The 26,197-nt window shown below is 39.8% G+C and overlaps 1 protein-coding gene across 10 annotated transcripts in view; it reads left to right on the forward strand.

The window, feature by feature from the left end:
- The window catches only part of LOC311618407 (ceruloplasmin), an 85,317-nt gene that overhangs the window by 42,009 nt on the left and 17,111 nt on the right, over positions 1-26,197 (forward strand). For 2 of the 10 annotated variants that reach the window (XR_014794320.1, XR_014794321.1), the window contains exons 11-18: positions 1,063-1,275; positions 9,508-9,715; positions 10,983-11,125; positions 12,233-12,361; positions 15,684-15,790; positions 17,473-17,689; positions 18,072-18,211; positions 18,834-18,935. Coding sequence is in view for 3 of the 10 variants with exons in the window: in XM_084875920.1 (XP_084732046.1) it covers positions 1,063-1,275; positions 9,508-9,715; positions 10,983-11,125; positions 12,233-12,361; positions 15,684-15,790; positions 17,473-17,689; positions 18,072-18,211; positions 18,773-18,935; positions 19,257-19,309 (1,373 nt within the window). In the remaining 7 variants the exon portion in view is untranslated. Of the gene's footprint in view, positions 1-1,062; positions 1,276-9,507; positions 9,716-10,982; positions 11,126-12,232; positions 12,406-15,683; positions 15,791-17,472; positions 17,690-18,020; positions 18,212-18,772; positions 18,936-19,256; positions 20,097-24,144; positions 24,431-26,197 lie in introns of those variants that run through there. The other 8 variants (XR_014794322.1, XR_014794323.1, XR_014794324.1 and 5 more) reach the window with 8 other exon arrangements.

Genomic DNA, 26,197 nt, shown 5'->3' on the forward strand with positions numbered 1-26,197 from the left:
AGATATGGTTTCTGATCTCAATAAACTTCAATAATTCTTACCCTTGACTACACATTAGAATCAACTGGGAGCTTTTAAAAACTATTAAAGCTATTTTTTAAATGCTCAGGACAACCTCCAGAGGTTTTTATTTAATTAAAATCTAGCATCAGATTTACTTTTAAGTCCCAGTGTAATTCTAAAATGCAGTTCTAAAATGCAGCTAGGGTTCAGATATAGTGAGCTAATTGTTTACAAAAACAAACAAACAAAAACCCACAATCCACTAATGGACAACATGTGAAAATTATTGCAGCAAGAAGAAAAAATGTAAAGTTGTTTTATAGATTTTTTAAAATATATATTTTATTGATTTTTTACAGAGAGGAAGGAGAGAGATAGAGAGCTAGAAAAGTCGATGAGAGAGAAACATCAACCAGCTGCCTCTTGCAAATTGATGTGCCTGCAACCAACATACATGCCCTTGACAGGAATCGAACCTGGGACTTTTCAGTCCTCAGACCGGCGCTCTACCACTGAGCCAAACCGGTTTCGGCTGTTTTATAGATTTTTAAAATTGGATTGATACTAGTCACATTACTCACAATCTTTAAAATAATCCTTATGACTTAGCATTTTTGCATTCTGGAGGAGCCAAAGATATTGTCTATTGAAAACAGCAGTGAGAGAAAACTTCCTACAAATACTCTGCCCTATTAATTCAAGATGAATCATAGAATTTTCCATCTGGAACAACAAACCCATTTCCAGTCTACAGTGCCCAGGAAGACGTAGTATTTCTTATATATTTAGGTATTCACAATATGACCCTTGAGAGAACTGAAGGAACAGTAAGATTCCTAGGGCACAGAACTCTGAGAACACTGCATTTAGCTCTGCTCTTTTCTGCTCTGGAGGGAATATCAAGAAATTGCAAAGCCACTACTGACACAGAAAGGAGTAGAGAGGTCAGAGTGGGTCTTTTAAAATTTAAATAAAGTTGGCTCTGCAAAGTCTAGGAGATTGTCATGTAGTAGGACATAAGGTAAACCACTTTCAAAATGTTATTTTTCACCTTTACAGCCATGAATGGATTTATGTATGGGAATCAGCCTGGTCTCAATATGAGCAAAGGAGATTTGGTCACGTGGTACTTATTCAGTGCTGGAAATGAGGCTGATGTACACGGGATTTACTTCTCAGGAAACACGTATCTGTCAAGAGAAGAAAGGAGGGACACAGCAAACCTCTTCCCTCAAACAAGTCTCACACTCATCATGCAGCCTGATTCTGAAGGTGTATTTCTTTAAAGTCAAGACAAGATTCTATTGGATCAATTCCTGAGGTTTTGATTTATGATCCTGTGGTGGGTGATAAACTCATCCTTTCCCCAAGCCTCCAAAGGATCATTCCTTCCCTTGGAAGAGCAAGACTAGGCCACTCCCTGCTATATGCCAGACAGGTCCATTTCCTGTTTGTCAGTGGGAGGGAAGTGAGTAACAAAATAACAGACTGGGATGTCTCCCATTTCCACAAAGCAGAATCCTTAACACATTCTACTTTTACATTATGGTTCTTTTAAAGATAGCTGGTGTAACCAAACCTAGGTTTAGCTACCTAATGCAACAAAAGCCAAACTTGTGAGAAAGGTGCTGGTGAGAAAAAAGCACTGTAAGTACTGGCCCCTTGAGAAGATGGGGACTTTTGTCCCAAAGCCCATCTTAACAACTCTCGTCAAGCTAACAAATTCTACAGGGCTGAAAGAGGGGAGAGAAAACTGTGGATGTGCATGATGTGTAGGATGTGAAGGACATCGTCCCATAGGCATTGATATGGATCTTTATAGTGACCATTCTGAGTTGGCTATCTGGTCTTTTTGTCTGCTGAGTTCCTGTGAATGAGTAGTTAGCATCAGCCAGGTCTTGAGGCCAGGCTGCTTCCTAAGTTTGCATAGGTACAGAAAATCCTGAACTATAAAGTATGTTTTAAAACTTTTAACATGTAAGCACTAGTTTCAAGAGAAAAATCAGATCACAGTAGCAAGTTGGGTTTAACACTTACTCAGATTAATATGGGTTGCTCTATATAAATTTCTTTGTTTTTCCTTTTTAGTTCATTCTTATTTTAATTAAATCTTTATTGTTGAAAGGATTACATATGTCCCCCCCCCTCCCCCTTGACCCATTCTATTCTTCCCCGACACCCTACCCGTGGCCTGAACACCTTATTATTTGTGTCCATGGATTATGCATATATGCAAGTTCTTAGGTTGACCTCTTCCCACCCACCACCCTCTCCCACCTTCCCTCTGAGATTCCAGTCTTTTCTATACTTCCATGTCTCTGAACATATTTTTATTCATCAGTTAATTTTTTTCATTAGATTCCATACATGAGTGAGTTCATGTGATACTTATCTTTTTACAACTTGCTTATTTTGCTTAGCATAATATTCTCGAGGTCCATCCATGCTGTCTTAAAGGGTAAGAGATCCTTCTTTTTTACTGCTGCATAGTATTCCATGGTATAAATGTAGTACAGCTTTTTTATCCACTCATCTATTGATGGGCACTTGGGCTGTTATTATGACAGTACCAGATGTTAGCTATTGTAAATTGTGCTGCTATGAACATTGCAGCACAATTTACATTCTTTCTGATAGGTGTTTCAGGTCTTTTAGGATATATTCTTAGAAGTGGGATCACTGAGTCAAATGGCATTCTGTATTTAATTTTTTGAGGGAACTTCATACAGTTTTCCCACCAGCAGTGTACTAGTGTTCCCTTTTCTTCACATTCTCACCAGCACTTGTCACTTGTTGATTGGTTGATGGTAGCTTTCTGTCAGGTATGAGCTGATACCTCATTGTCATTATAATTTGCATCTCTCTGATAATCAGTGGCTTTGAGCATTTTTCATATGTCACTTGGCCATCTGTATGTCTGCTTTGGAGGAGTGTCTATTTAGATCCTTTGCCTATTTTTTAATTGGATTGTCTTTCTCTTGTTGTTATGAGTACCCTATATATTTTGGGTATCAAACCTTTATCAGCTGTATCTTTGCCAAATATGTCCTACTATAGAGTGGGCTCCTTTTTCATTTTATTGATTTTGTTTTTGTTTTTGCTGTCCAGAATCTTTTTATTTTGATGTACTTATTTATTTTCTCCTTAGTTTCCTTTGCCCTCAGAAATGTATCTATAAACATATTACTACAAGAGATGTCTGAGATTTTGCTGCCTGCGGTTTCCTCTAAGATTTTTATGGTTTCATGACTTACATTTAAGTCTTTTATTCATTTTGAGTTTATTCTTGTGTATAGTGTAAGTTAGTGGTCTAATTTTTTTTTTTTTTTTTTTTTTTGCATGTTTGTCCAATTTTGCCAACACTATTGATTGAAGTCTTTCTTGACTCCACTGTATATTCTTGCCTTCTTTGTAAAAAATAAATTGAATGTAATGGCATGGGTCGATTTCTGGGGACTTTGTTCTGTTCCATTGATCTATATGCCTATTCTTGTGCCAGTAGCAGACTGTTTTGAGTACAGTGGCTTTGTAGTATAACTTAATATCTGGTATTGTGATCCATCCAAATTTGTTCTTCTTTCTCAAGATTTCTGAGGCTACTTGGGATCTTCTTTTGTTCCATGTAAATTTTTGGAGTATTCTAGATCTGTAAAATATGCTGTTGGTATTTTAATAGGGATTACATTGAATCTATAGATTGCTTTGGGTAATATGGACATTTTAATGTTAATTATACCAATCCATGAACACGGTATATTCTTCCACTTGTTTATATCTCTATCTTTTTTTTCAATGTCCAGTAGTAGAGTGCAAGTTTTTTACCTCCTTGGTTAAGTTTATTTCTAAATATCTTAATGTTTTGTTGCAATAATAAATGGCATTGTTTATTTAGTTTCTGAGAATTCATTATCTATAATAATAAAAGCCTAATATGCTAATTAGACCAGACAGCCGAATGGCCTTCCTGATGTCATCCCAGATGTCTTCCAGACGAAGCTGCAGTGGTGGGGGCCGAGGCAGAAATGGTTAGGGGCAATCAGGCAGGCAAGTGAGCAATTAGGGGTGATCAGCAGGCAGGTGAGTGGTTAGGGCTGATCAGGCAGGCAGAGTGGCTAGGGGTGATCAGGAAAGCAGGCAGATGAGCAGTTAGGAGCCAGCAAGTCTGGATTGTGAGAGGGATGTCTGACTGCTAGTTTAGGTCCAATCCCTGTGGGCCTAAACCAGCAGTTGGACATCTCCCAAGGAGTCCAAGATTGCAAAAAGGTGCAGGCCAGGTTGGACACTCCCCACCCCCATGCACGAATTTTGTGCACCGGGCCTTTAGTTGGTATATAAAAATGCCATGGATTTCTGGGTGTTAATTTTGTATCTTGCTACATTGCCAAATTCATTTATTAGATCTTGTAGCTTTTTGGTGGAGTCTTTAGGGTCTTCTATGTACAATATTTTGCTATCTGTGAATAATGACAATTTTACTTCCTCTTCTCCAATTTGGATGTCTTTTATTTCCTCTTCTTGTCTGAACACTATGGCTAGGATTTCCAGATCTATGTTGAATAAGAGTGGTGAGAGTGGGCATCCCTGCTTTGTTTCTGTTCTTAGGAGAAATGATTTTAGTTTTTGCCCCATTGAGTAAGATGTTGACTGTAGGTTTGTCATATATGACTTTTATTCTGCTGAGATATGATCCCTCTATTCCCACTTTGCTGAGAATTTTTATCAAAACTGGGTGTTGGGTTTTGTTGAATGCTTTTCTGCATCTATTGATATGAGTTTTGTCTTTCAATTTGTTTATGTGATGAATCACATTTATTGATTTGCAAATATTGTATCAGCCTTGCATCCCTGGAATAAATCCCTCTTGGTCATGGTGTATGATTTTTAAAAATATATTGCTGGACTTGTTTTCCTAATATATTGTTGAGGATTTTAGCATCTATGTTCTTCAGGGATATTGGCCTATAATTCTCTTTCTTTATAGTGTCTGGTTTTGGAATTATGATAAAACTTGCTTCATAAAAAGAGCTTTAAAGTGTTCCTTTATCTTAGATTATTTCAAATAGTTTGAGGAGTAGAAAAGTTACTTCTTCTTTTGAAAGTTTGTTAGAACTCATACTGTCCTGTGAAACCATCTGGACCAGGGCCTTTGCTTCCTGGGAGATTATTATTATTATTACTGCTTTTATTTCATCAATTGTTATTGGACTATTCAGGTTTTCTGATTCTTCCTGATTTAATTTTGAGAGATTGTACTTTTCTAGGAATTTTTCCATTTCTTTCACATTGTCCAGCTTATTGACATATCATTGTTTATAGTATTTTCTTACAATCCTCTGTATTTCTGTGGTGTCAATTGTTACATCTCCACTTTCATTTCTGATTTTGTGGGGAGGAATCCGCTCTGTTTCTTAATAAATCTGGCTAACATTCATCAATCTTGTTTATTTTTTTCAGAGAACCAGTTCTTAGTTTCATTGATCTTTTGTATTTTTTGTTATTTTTGTTTTGTTTTGTTTTGTTTTAGTCTTTATGTCATTTATTTCTGCTCTAATCTTTATTATTTCCTTCCTTCTAATTACTTGGGGATTTTGTTGTTCTCCAATTCTTTCAGTTGTAGGGTTAAATCGTTTTATTATTAATTTTTCTTGTTTTTTGAGGTAGGCCTGTAGTGCTATGAACTTCCCATTCAGAACTACTTTTGCTGTCCCAGAGATTTTGGTTTGTCGTGTGTTTTCATTTGTTTCCAGGAAGTCTTTTTATTTCTTTTTTGATCTCATTAATAACTCATTCATTGTTCAATAACATGCAAGTTAGCCTCCAAGTGTTTGAATGTTTGGGGTGTGTTACTATAGTTGATTTCTAGTTTCATTCCACTATGATCTGAGAAGATGCTTGAAATGATTTCAGTCTTCTTGAACTTGTAGAGACTTGATTTTTGTCCTAACATGAGATCTATCTTTGTGAACGATCCATGTGCACTTTAGAAGAATGTATATTCTGCTGCTTTGGGGTGAAATGTTCTACAAATGTCGATTAAATCCATCTGATCCAGTGTGTCATTTAGAGTCACTGTTTCCTTGTTAGTTTTTAATCTGGAAGATCTATCCATTGAAAGCAGCAGAGTGTTAATGTCCCCTACTATGACTATATTGCTGTCAATCCTTCCCATAACATCTTCTAGAAGTTTTTTATACATATTTAGGTGTTCCTATATTGGGTGCATATATACTTATCAGGATTATATCCTCTTGTTGAATCTTTTGTGATGACCTTAATTTTGAAGTCTATTTTGTCAGATATGAGTATTATTACCTGCGAGGGCCAGCCTGACGGTTGAACCGGGCTGAGGTAGGGAGGTGGGAATTGAGAAAAGAAAGACAGGAAAGTGGGGTCAGGAGGACTACAGGTAGCCATTGACCGGCTGTAACAAGTTTATTAACTGCACAATGCTTTTTATATATAAAACACTGAATAGGAGGTCTGTCAAGAGGAATGTACTCTTTGTTCCTCTTAATCTCTAAGGGATAGAGCAGAAGGACAAATTCTTGATATAGCAAATCTCAGTAAATAGTTACAAACTTTTTGGCAAGCCATGAAAAGTTGCTCTCATTCTACTGATAGTAGCCATCCAAACAAGTCAGGGAAAACTGTTTGGGTAGGGGGCCAGCCTTGCTAGCCCCCTCGAATGCAAGGACCTTGTCAGCTTACACCCTGTCACCAATTACCCCAGCTTTTTTATATTTATATTGCATAGAAAATTTTTTCCCATCCCTTCACTCTCATCCTGTGTGTCTTTTGTTCTAAGGTCGGTCTCTTGTAGACAGCCTTCTGGACTTTTGTGACTGTTTCCTTCACTTGGTTAGGAAGTTTTCTGCCATTATTTCTTCAGACATGTTCCCTATCTCTTGCTCACTTTCTTCTCCTCTGGCACTCCTACAATGTGAATATTGTTACATTTCATGGTGTCTCACAACTCCCTTAAGCTGTCCTCCTGTTTTTTGTTTTCTTTTCTTTTTTTTTTTCTTTTTTTTTTTTTGGGGGGGGGGGGGGAGTGTCCTTTATTTTTCTTTTTTATTGAGTTATTTTTTCCTATCTGACTTCTAATTCACTGACCCAGTTCTTGGCTTCTTCTAGTCTGCTGTGTAATCCTTCCAATGTGTTCTTTAGCAGTGCTATGTCATTCTTTATGTCCATCTGGTATTTTTCCATAGTCACAAAATATTTTCTCATGCTGTTGAGCTTCTTTGCCATCATTATGCTAAATTCCATATCAGATAAATTTCTTATCTTCATTTTGTTTACCTCTTCTTGAGAATTCTCTTGTTCTTTTATTTGAGGTCGTTTTTTTGTTGTTTTTGTCTCCCCATTTTAACTGCCTATTTTGGGTTTGTGTCATATATTAGGTTGATCTGCTATGATTCCCAATCTATAGAGCAGACACTGTTTCTGAGTGGCTCTTGGTATCCTGTTTGGACTATTAGTAATCTATAGCTTATGGTTTCCTCTGCTGGGGCTGGGTACCTTTCGAAAGAACTGAGATGTGCACCAGGGTCTGCTTTTCCTAGCCTCAGGCCCAAAAGGAAATCAGGCAAACACTCAAAGCCTCCAGAGATCTGCCTCTGCCTTCATCCAATTTACAGTTTAATTAGCCTCAGGCTATTGACCACAGGGTCTGGTGAGAGGTCTTCCAATAGGGAGAATAGAACTAAAATAAGAATGAACAAGAGATTAAAAAATGGTGGCAGAGTAAGTGGAAGCTACACTGACAGTCTCCCAGGATAAACTGGAAATATAACTAAAATACCAAAAAACGACCCTGAAAAATCAATTGAAGACTAGCTGGAGAGAACCATGATAGTCAAGGGTGGAAAGGAGACTGCATAGAGACTAGTAGAAAGTGCAGAGGCATGAAAGGGCTGGCTGGGATCCACAACAGCAGCTGAAGGCCTGGAGGGATGTCTCAGCTGTGGGAGGTTCCTACTGAGAACCGTGGGTTCTAAACCTGAAGCTGGGCATTATAACCAAGAGAATCAAAACTGATAAAGGTGCCCATTGAATGTCTGGCTGTGGAGGGCAACTGCTTGCCCTCCAGGCAAAAACCACCTGGATAGCAAAGGTTCTCCACAGTGTGATGGAATGACTCAGCACAGGGAAACAGGATGGCTGCCCTTTGAGCTCCAACTCCAGAGCCCCCAACCCTGTACTCTCCTCACATAGTTCCAGTCCTCTCTGCCCTCCCTCTGCCAGAGCCCAAGGTGAGTGGCTGCACACAAATTTTTTTGTTGGCCCTTTAAGAGAGTGCCTGCATTTCCAGCTCTCTCACTGGTGGACAGTAACCCTACTGCTTTTCACAGCCAGATATTCAGTGGGCACCTTTATCAGTTTTGATTCTCTTGGTTATAATGCCCAGCTTCAGGTTTAGAACCCAAGGTTCTCAGTAGGAACCTCCCACAGCTGAGACATCCCTCCAGGCCTTCAGCTGCTGTTGTGGATCCCAGCCAGCCCTTTCGTGCCTCTGCACTTTCTACTAGTCTCTATGCAGTCTCCTTTCCACCCTTGACTATCATGGTTCTCTCCAGCTAGTCTTCAATTGATTTTTCAGGGTCATTTTTTGGTATTTTAGTTATATTTCCAGTTTATTCCTGGGAGACTGTCAGTGTAGCTTCCACTTACTCTGCCACCATTTTTTAATCTCTTTTGTTCATTCTTATTTTAGTTCTATTCTATGGTTAGCCAGAGTAGTATAAAGTTTTCATTCCCTGTTACACTGATAAATCAGACTAGACATTGGAAGACCCCCTAAAGGCTCTTTACCTAAACTTCTCGTAATTTCTCTATAGCCTATGTAGTGTTGGCTTGTCAATTCTTTGCAGTTAAATAATTTACACTAGAACCATAGCCATGCAAATTCAGAGACTCCCAAAGATCTGGCTCTGAATGAGTAAAACAAACAAAAAAAATGAAAAAAAATGCTTACTTTTTTCAGGCTTTTTTGGTTGTTGTTTGTTTGTCTATTTGTTTGTTTCTTATGTGCCACTAAAAGGTAACCAAGTCCAGGGCAACCTTTCCTTCATTCATTACACAAGTTCAAATTCAGCAATAAACAACAGAAATAAACTGTCTGCTCTCATGCAGCTGATAAGTACTCTGAAGAATAATCGGGCAGAAGGCTGTAGTGACTGATGAGGGTAATTGGGTCAAGTTTCCCTAAGGAGGTGACAATTAAAAAGTGATTTGAGTGAATGAGTGCATGAGATATTGTAGATATTTTGAAATGAAATGTTCCAGGCAGAGAAAACAGAAAATGCAAATGCCCTGAGGCAGGCAAACCCTGGACATGTGGCTTGGGTGGCATGAGTAGTAGGCCACATGATCAGAAGTGCGGGAAGTCAGCTGATGTAACCCAGGCCACAGTAAAGACTTTGGTGTTCTTTCTGAATGAAGTGAGGGACCATGGAAGGCACTGAGCAAAGGAGTCACATGTTTTCTCATTTACCTTTCAAGGGACTTTCAATGTTGAGTGCCTCACAACTGATCACTACACAGGTGGCATGAAGCAAAAATACACTGTGAGCCAACGCAGGCAGCAGTCTGACAATCCAAACCTATACCTGGGAAAGCGTACCTACTTCATCGCTGCGGTGGAGGTGGAATGGGATTACTCTCCAAGCAGGGAATGGGAAAAGGAGCTGCATCGCTTACAAGAGCAAAGGTAATTTTCTAGGCGGATTCCCAATTTTTTTTAGTTTCTCTTTCAAAGAAGGCAAAATTATGTTAAATTGTAGTAAAATAAAGTTGTGCTAAATAATAACAAAATGCTTCCTATGCATCCTTCTCATTAATTTCAGTCTCTCTCAATTTTCTCACAGGAAAATTTTCATTTGTAGTTATTCATGTTTCTTTTCTATTGGACTGTCTTCTTATATTCATGTGCCCTTATCTTGTCACTGATTTTCAAACTTACACCACAATTAATGGCTCAGTTCAGAGCTAAAGTATTTTCTCTATCAACCATTTGCTATTTATGTTATCTTTTCTCCAAAGATTTTGTTATTAGCCTATTAACCAGTTATTTCACATTTTTAAAGCTATTACTAGTATGAATGAAAAAAAAACTTTAAATTGAGGGCAGTATTACAGATATGGTCTCTGCCCTCCAAGAAGTTACAGGAAAATATGGTTCAAAACTACCAATAAAAAGTGCTGGGTACCTTTTGAAAGAAATCATGGGAATAAAAAAATAAGTTCGGTTTGAATAGATGTTAGCTAAGGGTGGTGGTTGAAGCTACAGAACCATCCATTTAGAGCAGCCTGTCCCCACTATCATCTTCACCAGCCCTTTGTAATATGACTGGGCAGGTGGGGGTAGGCATGTATTCAGATCTGGTTCATAACATGTAGCTGGGCAGTGGTTACCTGGGCAGTTTGACTGCGATGGTGATTATGATTTGTGATGTAAAGGAGTAAAAGGTTATTTCAGTGATTGGGGTAAAACAGTCAAAAGGCCACAAGAGCCATTAGGAGTCAATAAAACCTTTAGGTAAAGGAAACATTCTAGAAAAACATGGCTACATCAGTTCCTATAGATTAGAAACATTATAGTATCCAGGGAACATGTCAGTGATGAAATCTGGACCCATACAGTTTTAGAGCAATAAATAAACCTTGGGTATGACCTCCTTTAATATATCACTTAAGAGAAGAAACCAAGACTCCAATGAGAAATGACTAGCTGGAGGTCATTTTAGTTGCAGAGTCTGGGCTCCACTCTGACTAGGTGCACTTTCTACCACCTGTGTCTATTTTTAAAGTCTTGCAGGAATGAGAGAGTGGCATTAAAAACTATCATAATTACTTATATAAAAATTGTATGTTTATTCATAATTTAAAACTCAACTTTCACTTTCATTAAAACAAATACTAATTTAGTTGTGTGTGTGTGTGTGTGTGTGTGTGTGTGTGTGTGTGTGTGTGTTAAGTGTTTCAAATAATGCGTTTTTAGATAAGGAAGAATTTTACATAGGCTCAAAGTACAAGAAAGCTGTCTATCGGCAATACACTGATGGCACATTCCAAGTTCCAGTGGAGAGAAAAGCTGAAGAAGAACATCTGGGCATTCTAGGTACTCAGGTGTGGGCAAGGGATGTGATGGTCCATGTCCAGGAGTTTCATTTTCATGGTTCATGTATCAGTTACTTAAATAAAAATAAGAGAGTTCTAGTTGCTATATGGGAGGCTGCCAAATTAATGAACCACTTAATAAAGCCAATTAGATCTTTAAAAAATAAAATGTCACTCAATAAAAATGAGGAGCCTATAAATATGGCATAGTAAAATACTGGGTCAAAAGTAATATATTATCCCATATACTAATGAAATTGTATATACTTGGTGTTTATTAAACTGATGCTTATAGTTTGGGAGAATTACTAGAAATTACATTCTAATGAAATTCTTAACCAAATTCTCCATGATTCTCCCACCCCTAAAAAAAAAAAAAAAAATCATAGCTATTTACTCTTAAAATTAAGATGTAAATGATTAACTCTAAGTGGAAGAAATTTATATATAGATGAGATAAGGAAAGAAAAAAAAGTGTTACTGTGCACACAGCAGGGGGAAAAGATCTCTTCAATTTTTCAGGAATCATTTTCAGAATGTTTAAGAACTTTACTAACACTGGTCTTGGGAATTTCCTTGAAAATTATCAAGTATAGAGGACACCACTGTGTTTCCACACTAACAGAGTTCCCCAGCCACCAGAGAAAGCCACCCCAAGGAGAATGCAGTGTTGCTGGTTCACAGAAATTCTCCCAGACAGGAAACAAACTAAGATTGTCTGGAGAGGAGAAATGGGCGGGGTAGCCCCACCCATCCTTTTAGATACAGAGCTGCCTGCAGTTATTAGTTCATGCAGGGGAAATTCTGGAAGTCCAAATACTGAGATCAGGACTCCTGGCCAGGGATGAGTCACAGTGATTCACAGTGATTAACCTGCAGGGGGCTTTAGGGCCCAAACCTCTTCAGAGATTGCAGCCATACTGGTATTTTTATCCTGAATCCTCTGGAATGAGATATAAACCAATAGTATTATAATACAGCATGGAGCCACAGGAGGTAAAACAGACTAGGGCCTTAATGCTAAATTATCCAATCTATGTTTTTATTCCTGACTTAGAACTTCTGATCCGACAGCATATAAGCCACTCTTCCTCTTCACTCTTGCCAGGTCCACAACTTCATGCAAATGTTGGAGACAAAGTGACTATTATCTTTAAAAACATGGCCACAAGGCCCTACTCAATACATGCCCATGGGGTGAAAACGGAGAGTGCTACTGTTACTCCAACCTTCCCAGGTACTCATGGATGGGAGATTGCTATTGTTACTCCACCTTCCTAGGTATGCATGGGGTGGAGTTGTGCAATAGATTTTACAGCTTCTCCACAAATGACTTGTCACAAAGGTATTCCTTCCAAATGATTGTTGCTTGAGAAAGTGAAAAAGGTGGTCAAGAGGGTACACAGGGGAATGTGTCTGCATGTGTGTGACTGCATTCACCTACCAAAAAAAAAAAAAAAAAAAAAAAAAAAAAATGCATAGCACTGAGGAAGACATCTGATGGTGCTGGGCTTCCAGACACTCAGGTTTGAGCCAGCAGAGATGGTCTCTCTCCACGTAGCTAGAACACACCCAACAACACTGATCATCTTGAACATGGCTGAATATTCTCCTGCCTATGTCTGAGGATAAGATCCTAAGGACAGAGGCTGCCTCTTGCAATTTTAAATCTCTGGCATCTAACCCACTATCTGAAATGTATAAGAATTCAATAAATGTTAAACAGAGTAAAAGCTGAAATAACTTAAATTCAGAGGTGTATTTTCTTTCATAAGAACTGTATTTTTCATCTATTAGTTGTAAAATTGGCTCTTAGGGAGGGGCCTTTTCTCAGTAATTTAGCAGTTCCTAAATACAGGGTGGGGCAGAAGTAGGTTTATAGATATTCATATGAAAAACAATATAATAATTAATAAATAATAATATAAGCATCAACTCTGTTTTGTGTACTTAACAACTGTATATCAAGTGAGAAACAATACATTACTATATAGGGGAGTAGGAATGTAAAGCCCTGACCTCATGATCCTTACAGTTTTCCTAAGGGAATAAACAATATATCAAAAAATTAAGGTAGATGAGCCCTAACTGGTTTGGCTCCATGGATATAGTGTTGGCACATGTACTGAAGGGTCTCGGGTTTGATTCTGGTCAAGGACACATACCTCAGTTCCAAGCTTGATCCAGGTCCTGATTGGGTTGTGCAGAATGCAACTAATCGATGTGTCTCTCTCACATCAATGTTTCTTTCTCTGTCTCTCCCTCTCTCTCTCTCCCTTAAAAAAATATAATAAAATTTTAAAAATGGAAAAATATCCTCGGTGAGGATTAACCAAAATAATAATAAAATTAAGGCAGATAAGAAAGAATAAGTAACAATGGCACTATTTTAGGTAGGGTGATCAAGAAGGCTTCTCTGGGGAGGTGCCACTGGTGAGACATCTAAGTTATGAGAAGCAACAATCCACTTAGTTGTGAAGAGTTGTGTGAGAAGAGCATTCTACGTCCCAAGATGGGAAGGGACTTGGTATGTCTGAGGAAAGGGAGAGATGGAAGAGGTGAGATATGAGAGGACCTAAGAGGTCATAATCAGGACCTTAGATTTTTATCCTAAAAGCCCTGCAAGGGTATGAACTGGAGAGTGATGATCTTATGAACACTTTTAAAGGACTGTCTGGCTAATGTGTGGGTCAGTGACTGTAGGGGACAAGAGAAGAAGCAAGGATTGGTTAGAGGGTTGTAGTGATAATCTGGGTAAATATTATGAGTCTTGGACCAGTTTAGAAATGGCATAAATGATAAGTTGTTACATTCTGGTTTTATTTTAAAGCTGGTGTTAAGAGGACCTGCTGAAAGGCTGGGCATTAGGGAAGGTTAGGGAGGGAGGAGTCTAGAAAGTGCCAAGGTTGGGCATTGGGCATCTGGTGACAGCAGAATGTGGTGGAAATGGAGAAGGAAATGCCATTATTCAGCTCATAAAAATAAAGAGTATAGATGAAGAAACAATACATTCAGGAGGTAAATCTATGCTCTATTTTCAGTGAAATATTCTTATGAAAAGGGTGAGGACATAGGGACAGAAAAGATGGAGGGCTTGAGGAAAAAGAAACTAGTCTAGCACATCCCTCATGTCCTGCTTGATTCTCTAATAAAGGTTTGTTAGTCTTGGCCAATTATAGTCTGAAAGAATGAATAATAGAGTTCTACTACATACATGGAGTTTATACTGCCTTTCATGGCTGAAAGTCAAGGTCCTGTGAGCAGCTGTACAGGAAGCCCTGGGTGACTGGGAAGAGAGATTGGCTGCAGAAGAACCCAGCACAAATGGACCAGGGTAGAGGCCTTCACAAGTCAGGAGAGTGGAGCAACTGGCCATCATTAGAGTGTCAAGGTCCAGAGTATAGTCCTATGTGTGACAGAGTTGTGACCACACAGTGTATAGTATGATAGACAGAATGGGTCAAATTAGAGAGGTAAGTGACCCATGAGATCAAGGTCTGATGACTCTTCCCCAGCTATCATGAAATCACTGAGGATAACTGTATAAAAGGAGAAAAGGAAGGCCATGGTGAAGCGAGGGAGTCACATGGTGTAGTACAGACACAGGAGACTGGGGCAGGTGCTAGCTCAGTGGGGATGAGGACAGTGTAGTAGAGAAACACACTTCAAGCTAAGAAGAGATCTGTTGCAATGTTTTCTCAAGTTGGGATATTGGAATTGCTACTGTTACTGAACAGCATCAAGGAATTTGATGTCCTTCGAGCACAGAGAGGCCAAAGTCCAAAGCAACAGTTTTCCCAGAAAAAAAAAAAGATTTATTCATTAGGCAGGCAACTAGACAGAGAGGCAGGAGGGAAGACTCAGTTTCCCTCAGACAAGGGATTAGAGCAAATTTAAATGAGGTTAGAAAGAAGCTATACATATTGATTAATTCTAATTCAAGGGCTCTTGGATCCAAGTTATCTATGGTAAGGATGGGAAGGGTGAGAGAAAGTATAAAGAAATTCCAAGTTGGCAGGATCTGACTGGGTGAGATCGAGGCACCCTTGCTTCAGCATACTGTCCTCGATTTTGGTTCTGGCCACCTGTAGGACTCAGTGGAGTTCATTTGGCTTTTTGCACCCACTCCAGCCTCTGAGCTCAGTCTGGCCTGGCTTGGTCTGGTGGTGTCCAGGCATTGTGAGGAGGCTTGCTGTTACCTCCTAAAAGTCAAATCAACTAGGAGGGGAAAATCTATGAGGGTCTGGTTCAGTGTTTGGGCCCTATTTCACCCTCTCCTGGCAATTGTGGTACTGCATGCATGCCAAGTCCAGTTAATTCATAACTGACTAAGAAGATAGAAATGTGTATCTTACAGTTTATCATAAAACTAAATTTCTGAAAACAATTTTGAGTACCACTACTTTTTAAATCTAGTTTCCTTCACATTTCTGGTTTGTGGGTCACTGGTTTTTAAGACTAAGCCTGTATATAAATACATATGTACATATGTGTGTGTATGTGTGTGTGCATATATACAATATATCAAATATAACTGGATGCATCAATACTTAATTTAGGTGAAACTCATACTTACATATGGAAAATCCCAGAAAGATCTGGAGCTGGAAGAGAGGATTCTGCTTGTATTCCATGGGCCTACTATTCAACTGTAGATCAAGTTAAGGTAAACTTATATTATCTGTGTTCTGTGAAAAGCCCCAAAACAGACACACAGCTGAAGGAAGATGAGCTTACAATTTCCTGTAGGCCAGTTCTACGGTAAATTCCCAGGGGAGTAAGTGGCTCTGCAATTCACTTCGGTTTCTTTTTGTTGATACATCTAGTCTGCTGATTGTAGGTAACACAAATTTAAATATTAATCAATTTTTATTTCCCTTTCACATCAGAATACATAAATACAAAGAACTGAAACGTGATTTCAGAGCTCTATTATTACATGGTTTAAAATGCTGACCTCACCAATCACAGCACAACTAATATTGCCATTTGACTAAATATTCCAAAGCCTATAAAACACTGAACAATGACAAATCAAATCAGGTCCTCAAATTCTTTTGTAGAATTAAATCTCTAGTCCCAATCTTTCTCCTGAGTTTCAGATTTGTCTATACACCTGTCAACTGAACATTTCCACCAGCATGTCCCATGGGCACTGGAAACTCAGCAACTCTAAAATGGAAATCAAGATCTTCCTCCACCTCCTCCTGTATTTCCTGTTGTACTAGATAGCACCTAAGCACCCAATCTACTCAGTTGTTCAAGCAAGAACCCTAGATATAAAGTATCGAATGCACCCTCTTAGTTCCGCCACGGAATTCACCTACATAGGCCTCAGCCCATTCCTTTTCTCCATCTTCATAGATCAGGTCCCTGTAATTTGCCTCCATGATGCAATGCTTCCTGGTCTCTATTCTCTCCCCTCTCCAAGCCTTCCTTCACTCCACATTCAGGATGACTGGGCTAAAATGAAAATACACCACCATTCCATGTTCAATGTTTCAGTGGCCACCTATGTCCCACAAGACAGAATCTAAAATTCCTAATCATGATACAACACAAAGGCCCTTCAGGAAAGAACCTGCCACTACTAATGCCCAGCCAAACAAGCCTTTCCATAGGCCTAAGTCAACTGAGGTCTTCCTCCTGTGTTCATAGCACTGTACATACTTCCAGCACAGCAAGAGGTTCCTTCTTCTGCTCCTCTATTTCCCTGGCTAGACTGAGTTCCTACAGGGCAGGAGTTTTATATGATTCATCTCTGGAATTTCAGTGACTGGCATAGTGGCTGGCTTATGGAATAGACAAACCAACATTGTTCATTTGGGGTTCTTTAAATTGCTGCTCATTAGCTGAGTCAATATTTGGCCTCTGCACCCATACCACCTACCCGTAACTTACCACTGTTCCAATTTAACAGCTCCAAGTAGAAAGTTGCTGACTTGACTGTACCACATTGGGCAAAGTTTACTACCTAAATCAGTCCTTCCAAAATTCCTCAGGTCATGGGCAATAAGGTTCCCCTCCAGCTCTCTGATATCCTGACCTAGCTCTAACTGCTGTTTCTCAGTGATTTAGAGTGCCAGCCCCGTACACTAATGGCTCTCAGATTCGATTCCCAAAGGTATGTAACTGAGTTGCAGATTCATTCCCCAGTTCCAGTGAGTTATGTGCAGGAGGCAACCAATCGATGTGTCTCTTCAAATTGATATTTCTTTCTCTTTCTCCTCCTCCCTTCCTCCCTTCCATTTCCTCTAAAAATCAATGGAAAAAATATCCTCTGGTGAGGATTAACAAACAAATCCTGACCTATATCACAAGGATGACTGAAACTTTTGTTCTTTTCAGGATCTCTATAGTGGATTAATTGGTCCACTGATTGTTTGTCGAAGACATTTCCTGAAAGTATACAATCCTATAAAGAAACTGGAATTTTCACTTCTGTTTTTAGTTTTTGATGAGAATGAATCTTGGTACTTAGATGACAACATCAAAACATACTCTGATCACCCTGAGAAAGTAAACAAAGACAATGATGAATTCATAGAAAGCAATAAAATGCATGGTATGATACATTATTCTAAAACTCTTTCCTTTCAAATACAATTATTTTGGAGGCTATTCATTTTGAAATGAACCACATCTGTCTCACTTTGTAAGTGAGGTAGTATTCTGTTCAAAGCAAAATCTATTTATTTCTCTCCTCATTCCAAAGTCTCATTCCCTTTTAAATAAACTCAAATCAGGCGTAAGGCTTTTGATGCTAAGTAACTAGATAGCAGTGTGACATTATTGACCTTAAAGTACTCATTTCCCTCATCTGTCGTGAAATAACCTTTAGTAACTCAGAAAAACTCCCATTCATTGACCTCACAATCATATTTTCTATGAAATAGCTCTAGGTTTACAATATCCTGAAAGGTAACATAAAATCATGTGCTTCCCAGCTATTAATGGGAGGATGTTTGGGAACCTGCAAGGCCTCACAATGCATGCGGGAGATGAAGTCAACTGGTACCTGATGGGAATGGGCAACGAGATAGACTTGCACTCCGTGCATTTCCATGGCCACAGCTTCCAATACAAGGTAAGAGCCAGCCATGATCATTATTCTTGCTCAATTTGACAATGTTTTAATACAAATGAAGAAAATATTTCCTCAGAGAGACTTATGGGAAACTGAAAGTTTCATAGATAACTATTTTCTAAGAGAGTGGCACATAGCAGTTTCAATTGCCATTACCAATCTTTGTTACATCTGGGATTCCTCCTGGGATTTGCAATTTTTGCTGGATTTTCATGGAGTTCTGTTCATATATTCTTGGGTAGGGCATTTGAATAGAAGTGTTAGCAGAGAGGGTAGGAATTTTCCCTTGTGAAACACAAGTGCTCCAATAAAAAGCAAAGCATTGTCAAAGTGTAAGAGGTAACAGACCTCTTTCCTCTACATTTACCTGAAGGCCATAGTGCCAAGGCTTTAGCAGGAACTCAAGGACCACATATCCCACTGTTTATATTAAACACAGAAATATACAGGGGCTTTTAAAAAAAATCCTTTTGTCTAATATCTGAGCTAGCCAATGAAACATTTGAATGAATTCTCACAGATAATATACTTCACATAAATGTTGTCATTTTTCTAATTAAGCACAGGGGCGTTTATAGTTCTGATGTCTTTGACATTTTCCCTGGGACATACCAAACCCTAGAAATGGTCCCAAGAACACCTGGAATCTGGTTACTCCACTGCCACGTGACTGACCACATCCATGCCGGAATGGAAACTACTTACACCGTTCTACCAAATAAAGGTGAGTATCACATTAGTGATCCCAAAAGCCACATGCCCACTACCTTGCCAAAATACTTCCCCCGATAGGAAGCATTTGTGAATTTGCTGTTCTTTCTTCCTCCTCTACCTTTGAACAGGATTTTTTTTTTTATTGCTAAATGGTATGAGACTGCTTTTTTGAAAACAGCATCACTACTCCTTAAGCTAGTCCAAATGACACCAATTAGATGGAGTGCAATTATACTTAAAATGGATATAAGTGAGCAGTTATATCATCTATAAAGAAACTGATCATGGATCACACATTTAATTCTTAAAACTAGCTTTTTTTTTCTTCTAGGTGGTACCTGGTACACAAACATCCCTCCACCCCCCAAAAAATTTCCCAAATAATCAATATAATTCGAACTATGCAATCAGGCAGAACAGTGTATTTCTTGGCTCTGGAGGGTGGGGTGTGTTCTTTTTAAGAACATATCTCTTTAATATATTTTTATTGATTCCAGATAGGAGAGATAGAAACATCAATGATGAGAGAGAATCACTGGTTGGTTGCCTCCTGCACACCACCTACTGGGGACCTAGCCAGAAATCCAGGCACAAGCTCTGACTTGGAATTTAACTATGACCTCCTGGTTCATAGGTTGATGCTCAACCACTGAACCACACTGCCCAGGTGTGTGTGTGTTTGTGTAGGGGGGTGTTCTTTATTATTGTTTGTGAAAGACTATCTTAGTTCATTTGGCTGCTATAACAAAATACAAAATTGGACAGTTTACAAAGAACAGAAATTTAATTTGACCCTTCAGTGTCAGGGTGTCAGCATGATCAGGTGAGGGCTGCAGACTTCTTGCTATATCCTCACATGGCAGAAAGGTCAAAATACAATAGCTCTCTGGAGTCTACAAATCCCATTCACAAGGACCCCACTCTCATGACCCAATCAATTCCCAAAGACCTACCTCCTAAAACCATCATCTTAGCCATTAGGTTTTCAATATATAACAATTTTGGGTGGTAGGGGAGGTGAGGGTGACAGAAACATGCAGATCACAGCGAAGATCCTAGGAGAAAACAAAATATAAATTTCCCCCTCCCCCACCCCAGCAGGAACACTCCCTCCCCCATAGATGTACAAGCATCCACTCACAGGAAAACAAATAGCTCTTTTGTGGATAAACTCTAACACAATGTGTTATATGAAAAGTAAAATTCCAGCTTTATGGCTGTGAGCTCTGCTCTTTTCTGGGTCTTCTGAGTTCAGAATTGTTGGAATTGGCAAAGGCAAACCCTACAGGGGGAAATTATGTAGAGAAAATAACTCCTTGTGTTTCCTAAATATAGGCATAAAGGGAACATATAAATGGAAGAAAATATAGAAGTAAACATATTTCAAAAATCAAAAATCACAACCATCAGTGCAAATGAAAAGATTTAATTTCTCCTGGGTCTTACATAAACATCTTGCACCATAAAAAAACTGTTTCCATGAAAAATTTTGATCATAAAGAGCATACTGAGCACCGGAACACCCAAGACTCACACAGGCAAACAAACCTCCAGGCTTCATGCCAGCAACTGATGAGCAGGGAGGATCAAAGAGAAAGAGAAAACCTGAGACTCTAAAGAACATTAGCATACACACTTACCATAAAAAAAAATGGTTCTTATTCAGAAAAATAACCAAGGGCAAGAGAACAGTTAGGTAAGAAATCCAAGCATGCAAACTGCTGGCACATAGAGTATGCTGCTATAAGCAACCCTACACAGACAAGAAAAAGGTTTCCCTGCATAATGAGTCTAGAGAAGAGAGAGACAACTGCTTGCTTGGTTAACCTGTTAACCGGGGAGTTCCCTTTTTAATGACATAACCTGTAACGGGTGCCTACTCTTTCACTAAGACTTGTCAGTATGTCACACCCGGAGGACGTAATTTCATGTTATTTTTATTTATTTATACTTAATGAAAATAAATGAAATATATATATTTTTTCATTTATTTATATATATAAAGCACAAAGGAAAATACAAAATTACAACAACAAAAAAAAATAGAAAAGAATACCAACAAAAAAAAATGGACACATCGAATTAAAAAATTATAAATTTTACAAACAATGATAAAGGTTACAAAAAATAGCCGAAACCAGTTTGGCTCAGTGGATAGAGCATTGGCCTTCGGACCTAAAGATCCCGGGGTCGCCAGGACCGGTTTGGCTGAGTGGATAGAGCATCGGCCTACGGACTGAAGAGTCCCGGTTCGATTCCGGTGAAGGGCATGTACCTTGGTTTCGGGCATATCCCCAGTGGGGGGTGTGCAAGAGGCAGCTGGTCGATGTTTCTCTCTTATCGATGTTTCTAACTCTCTGTCCCTCTCAATTCCTCTCTGTGTAAAATCAATAAAATATATTTTAAAATAAATAAATAAATAAATAAATAAATAAATAAAATAAAGGTCCTGGGTTCGATTCTGGTCAAGGGCATGTACCTTGGTTGCCGGCACATCCCCAGTGGGGGGTGTGCAAGAGGCAGCTAATCGATGTTTCTCTCTCATCTCATCGATATTTCTAACTCTCTATCCCTCCCCTTTCCTTCCACTCTGTAAAAAATCAATAAAGTATTAAAAAAAAAAGATTACAAAAAATATATACCGTCCCTCTCGAGGCGCAACATATATTTCAAGGACGTACTCATACGTCCTACCCGTTCCCGATATTGTTTACGTTTGACGTATTTATAGGTCCCGCTCGGTTAACAGGTTTTAAGAAAGGGGAGATTATCTTAAAAGGCCATAGAGATGCCCTAGCCAGTTTGGCTCCATGGATAGAGCATCAGCCTGTGGACTGAAGGGCCCCAGGTTCAATTCCGGTCAGGGGAGGGCTCAATCCTCAGTAGGGGGTGTGCAGGAGGCAGCCAGCCGGTCAATGATTCTCTCTCATCATTAATGTTTCTATCTCTCCTGCCCCCTTCCTCTCTGAATTAGATAAAAATACATATTATAGAAAATAAATTTAAAAAAAAAAAAGCCATAGAGAAGCCCTGGCTGATGTGCCTCAGTTGGTTGGGCATCATTCTATGCACCAAAAGCTTGCTGGTTCAATTCCCAGTCAGGGCACATGTCTGGGGTTGTAGGTTTGATCCTCAGTGGACGGCATCCAAAAGGCAGACTATTGATGTTCCACTCTCACATCAATGTTTCTCTCTCTTCATCTCCTCTCTCTTTAAAATCAATAGAAATAAAGTAGGGAAGTTAAAAAAAAAAAAAAAAAAAAAAAAAAGGCCATAGAGAAAATTGTAGAAAAAATGAAAAATAGGCTGCTTAGGGCAACCAGGCCAGCAGGGCGGCAGGGAGGTTAGTGAGGGACAACCAAACGACTGAACAAGCAGGCTGCGTGGAGCAACCAGGCCGGCAGGGGGGTTAGTGAGGGACGACCAAATGACTGAGCAACGACTACGTGGGGTGACCAGGCCGGCAGGGGGGGCAGTTGGGGGAGACCAGGCTGGCAGGGTGTGGGGGAGGTGGGGGAGTGGCAATGAGGGACGATCAGGCCTGTGGGGGTAGGGAGGGAGGAGTAGATAGGGGTGACCAGGCCAGCAGTGGGGAGCAATTGGGGGCAACCAGGCTGGCAGAAGGGCAGTCAGGGGTGATCAGGAAGCAGACAGGTGAGCAATTACGAGCCAATGGTCATGAATTTTTGAGAGGGATGTCCAACTGCCAGTCGGACATCCCCCAAGGGGTCCCAGATTGGAGAGGGTGCAGGCTGGGACCCCATGTATGAATTTTGTGCACCAGGCCTCTGGTTTCTATTAAGTAGTCAAATCCAATATAATACTCTGCTTGGTAAATATCTAACCCAATATTAACTTAATGAAAATGAATTTTAAAAACTCATTTGGACATAACGTCAGACTTAAAGAAAAACTGAAAGAGCAGTATGTGTGTGTATGTATGTATACATACACCCTTCATCCAGTTATCTAGATGTTACAATTTTCCACAAAATGTTGCTCTTTTGTACAGCCACATCTGCTCTTTTATTCTCTCTCCTAGCTCCCTGTCTCTCCTCATATCCACATTATATATATACATTATAAATATATTAGAGGCCCAGTGGAAGAAATTCATACATAAGTAGGGTCCCTAGACCTGGCCAGCGATCAAGGCTGATCTGTGGGGAGACCTGCAGGGTGATCAGAAGCCTGCAGGCTGGGGGCAGCTCCTGCATCAAGCATCTGCCCCCTGGTGGTCAGTGCATGTCATAGCAACCAGTCATTATGCCAGTAGTTCTACCGTTCAGTCAATTTGCATATTAGGCTTTTATTATATAGGATATACTTATATTCCTCAAAACAATATTCTCATGCATAAACACAGCACACATATCAAAATCAGGAACTTAAAAGGGATCCTAAACTACATACCCTTTTCCAATTGCCCCAACTGTTCTATTCACATTCTTCCTAAAAAAAGAAAACCCTGCTCATGTGTCACATCCAGCCAACATGAATTCATGCATTGGGTGTGTGTGCGTGTGTGTGGGGGGGGGGGGGGGGGGAGGGCTGTTCTCCAGCCTGGTCTGTTACCTCTCACAGTGCAGGAGCCCCATGATCAATCTCTCCAAAGAGTTAGGCCCCTGCCCACCCATCCAGGGCTCCTTGATGGATTGCCCCAAAGAGGTAGGCCTAGGCCGGAGCCGGGGGTCCCGCCCACAGCTTTGCTGCATGGAGCTACTGGGACATGCCCCTGGCGTCACTGTGTGGAGCCACCAGGACCCGCCTTTGTGGCTCCATGCAGGGACACAAACCCGCCCCTACGCAGAGCTGCTGGGACCCCCGGCATCGCCACACACTGTGGGACCCAACTCTACGCCACGCACGCAGAGTCAAGTCCCAGCCCACCCATGCATGCCCACTGTGCATGCAACCTCCAGGTGATGGATTGTGTCAGCGAGAGGGTGTGATGACCACATAGGTTTGTATTAGTATAGATAAGAATCTTGGGGAAGGTGAAGAGGGAGGGAAGTAATTTTTCTTCAAACAAAGCAATTCTGGAAAGAAAGACGTGTTTTTAAACATAGAGCAAGCAGAAAAATATAAATGAATCTAGAATAATTAAACAAAATAACTAATATTTAAAAATTAGTATATACTTAAAGCACCATGTACATTTTTAATCATATGATATATACTATTTTTAATAATGGTCTTAAAATTTCTTTTTTCTGTAGAGACCAAGTCTGGCTGAAAGAAATAAATTGGTGTTAAGTGAAAAGAAAAAACAACCACCACCAATTCATTATAAAGTGTGTGAAAGTGTTGAATAGAATGTTTACTTAGGAATGTCTATAAACATTAAAAGAAGACTGAAAATATACACTTCTGTGCATTTGTGGGAAAACTGTATTACACTGTTTCACATGAAAAGCTCAACAGACTATTATACATGGCCTACTCTAACACACTAGGTACTTTAATTTTATTTTTTCATTTAATAAATCTTTATTGTTCAGATTATTACAATAGTTTCTCCTCTCCCCCCCCCCCACCCCATAGCTCCCTTCCAACGGGTTCCCACCCAATCCTCTGCCGTTACCACCCCCCCACTGTCCTCACCCATAGGTGTACAATTTTTGTCCAGACTCTTCCTGCACCCCCCATATCCCTTTCCCCCCTGAGAATTATCAGTCCACTCCCTTTCTATGCGCCTGATTCTATTATATTCACCAGTTTATTCTGTTCATCAGGTTTTTTATTCACTTGATTTTTGGGCTCACTTGTTGATAGATACGTATTTGTTGTTCATAATATTTATCTTTACTTTTTTCTTCTTCCTCTTCCTTAAGAATACCTTTCAGCATTCTATATAATACTGGTTTGGTGTTGATGAACTCCTTTAGCTTTTTATCTGTGAAGCTCTTTATCTGACCTTCAATTCTGAATGATAGCTTTGCTGGGTAGAGTAATCTTGGTTGTAGGTTCTTGTTATTCATCACTTTGAGTATTTCTTGCCATTGCCTTCTGGCCTGCATACTTGTTGAGAAATCAGCTGACAATCGTATGGGTGCTCCCTTGTAGATAACTACCTGTTTTTCTCTTGCTGCTTTTAATATTCTCTCTTTGTCTTTTGCTCTTGGCATTTTAAGTATGATGTGTCTTGGTGTGGTCCTCTTTAGATTCCTCTTGTTTGGGGTTCTGTGTGCTTCCTGGACTTGTAAGTCTATTTCTTTCACCAGATAGAGGAAGTTTCCAGTCATTATTTCTTCAAATAGGTTTTCAGTGTCTTGCTCTCTTCTGGCACCTCCATAATTCTGATGTTGGTATGCTTGAAGTTGTCCCAGAGGCTCCTTATACTATCTTCAACATTTTGGATTCTTTTTTTTTTTTTTTTTGCTTTTCTGGTTGAGTGTCTTTTTGTTTCTTTGTATTTCAAATCTTTGACTTGATTCTTGCATTCATCTAGTCTGCTGTTGGGTGTCTGTATAATATTTTTTATTTCAGTAGGTATATATTTAATTTCTAGTTGGTCCTTTTTCATATCCTCAAGGGTCTCGCTAAATTTATCGGCCTTTTCTAGGAAATCCTTGAAAAATCTTATAACCATGGTTTTGGACTCTATAACCAGTCATTTATTTTCCTCCATTTCTTTTGTTTGTGATCTGTTACTTTGTCTCTGCATTTTCGCTGCTTCCCTGAGTTGGTAGGGTAGCATGTGTGCTAGGTTTCCTATATGGCCCAGTGAGTCAGCCTCCCCAGTCACCTGAGGTGGTCACTCTTAGTGCCCCCCTTTGTGGTCTGTGTGTACAGCCTTGTTGCAGTTAAGTCTTGATTGTTGTTGTTATCACTGGGAGGAATTGACCTCCAGGCCAATTGGCTATGTGTATCAGCTGTGTCTATACCGGGAGACTTGTGCTGGAGATAGCCTTATAGGACCAGACTTTTGCAAAAGCCTCTGTGCTCAGCTTGGACGGGGTTGAGTCTCAGGACTGAGAAGACAGTCTTGGCATCCTGTCAGCCCTACCCTTGCGCACGCACCTCCAGACCTCTGCCTTCTTCGGATCCCCTGAGTTTTTGCCTGACAGTCCAAATTCCCCCAAGCCCTGGGGTTCAGTGCAGTCAGGAGCATCTGACTCCCTTCCACTAGGGAGAGCTAGCAGCAACCTCAGCAGTCAGTTTTGTGCTCGCGCCTCCAGAGCCCTGCCCGCTGTGGCTTCCCCAAATCTCCATGTGCCTTTCTCTCTACCTGACAGTCCAGACTCCCCCAATGTGAGCCTGGGTCCATAG

Source organism: Pipistrellus hanaki (genome assembly GCF_964339955.1).
Source record: "Pipistrellus hanaki genome assembly, chromosome: 2".
NCBI classification, from domain to species: Eukaryota; Metazoa; Chordata; class Mammalia; order Chiroptera; family Vespertilionidae; genus Pipistrellus; species Pipistrellus hanaki.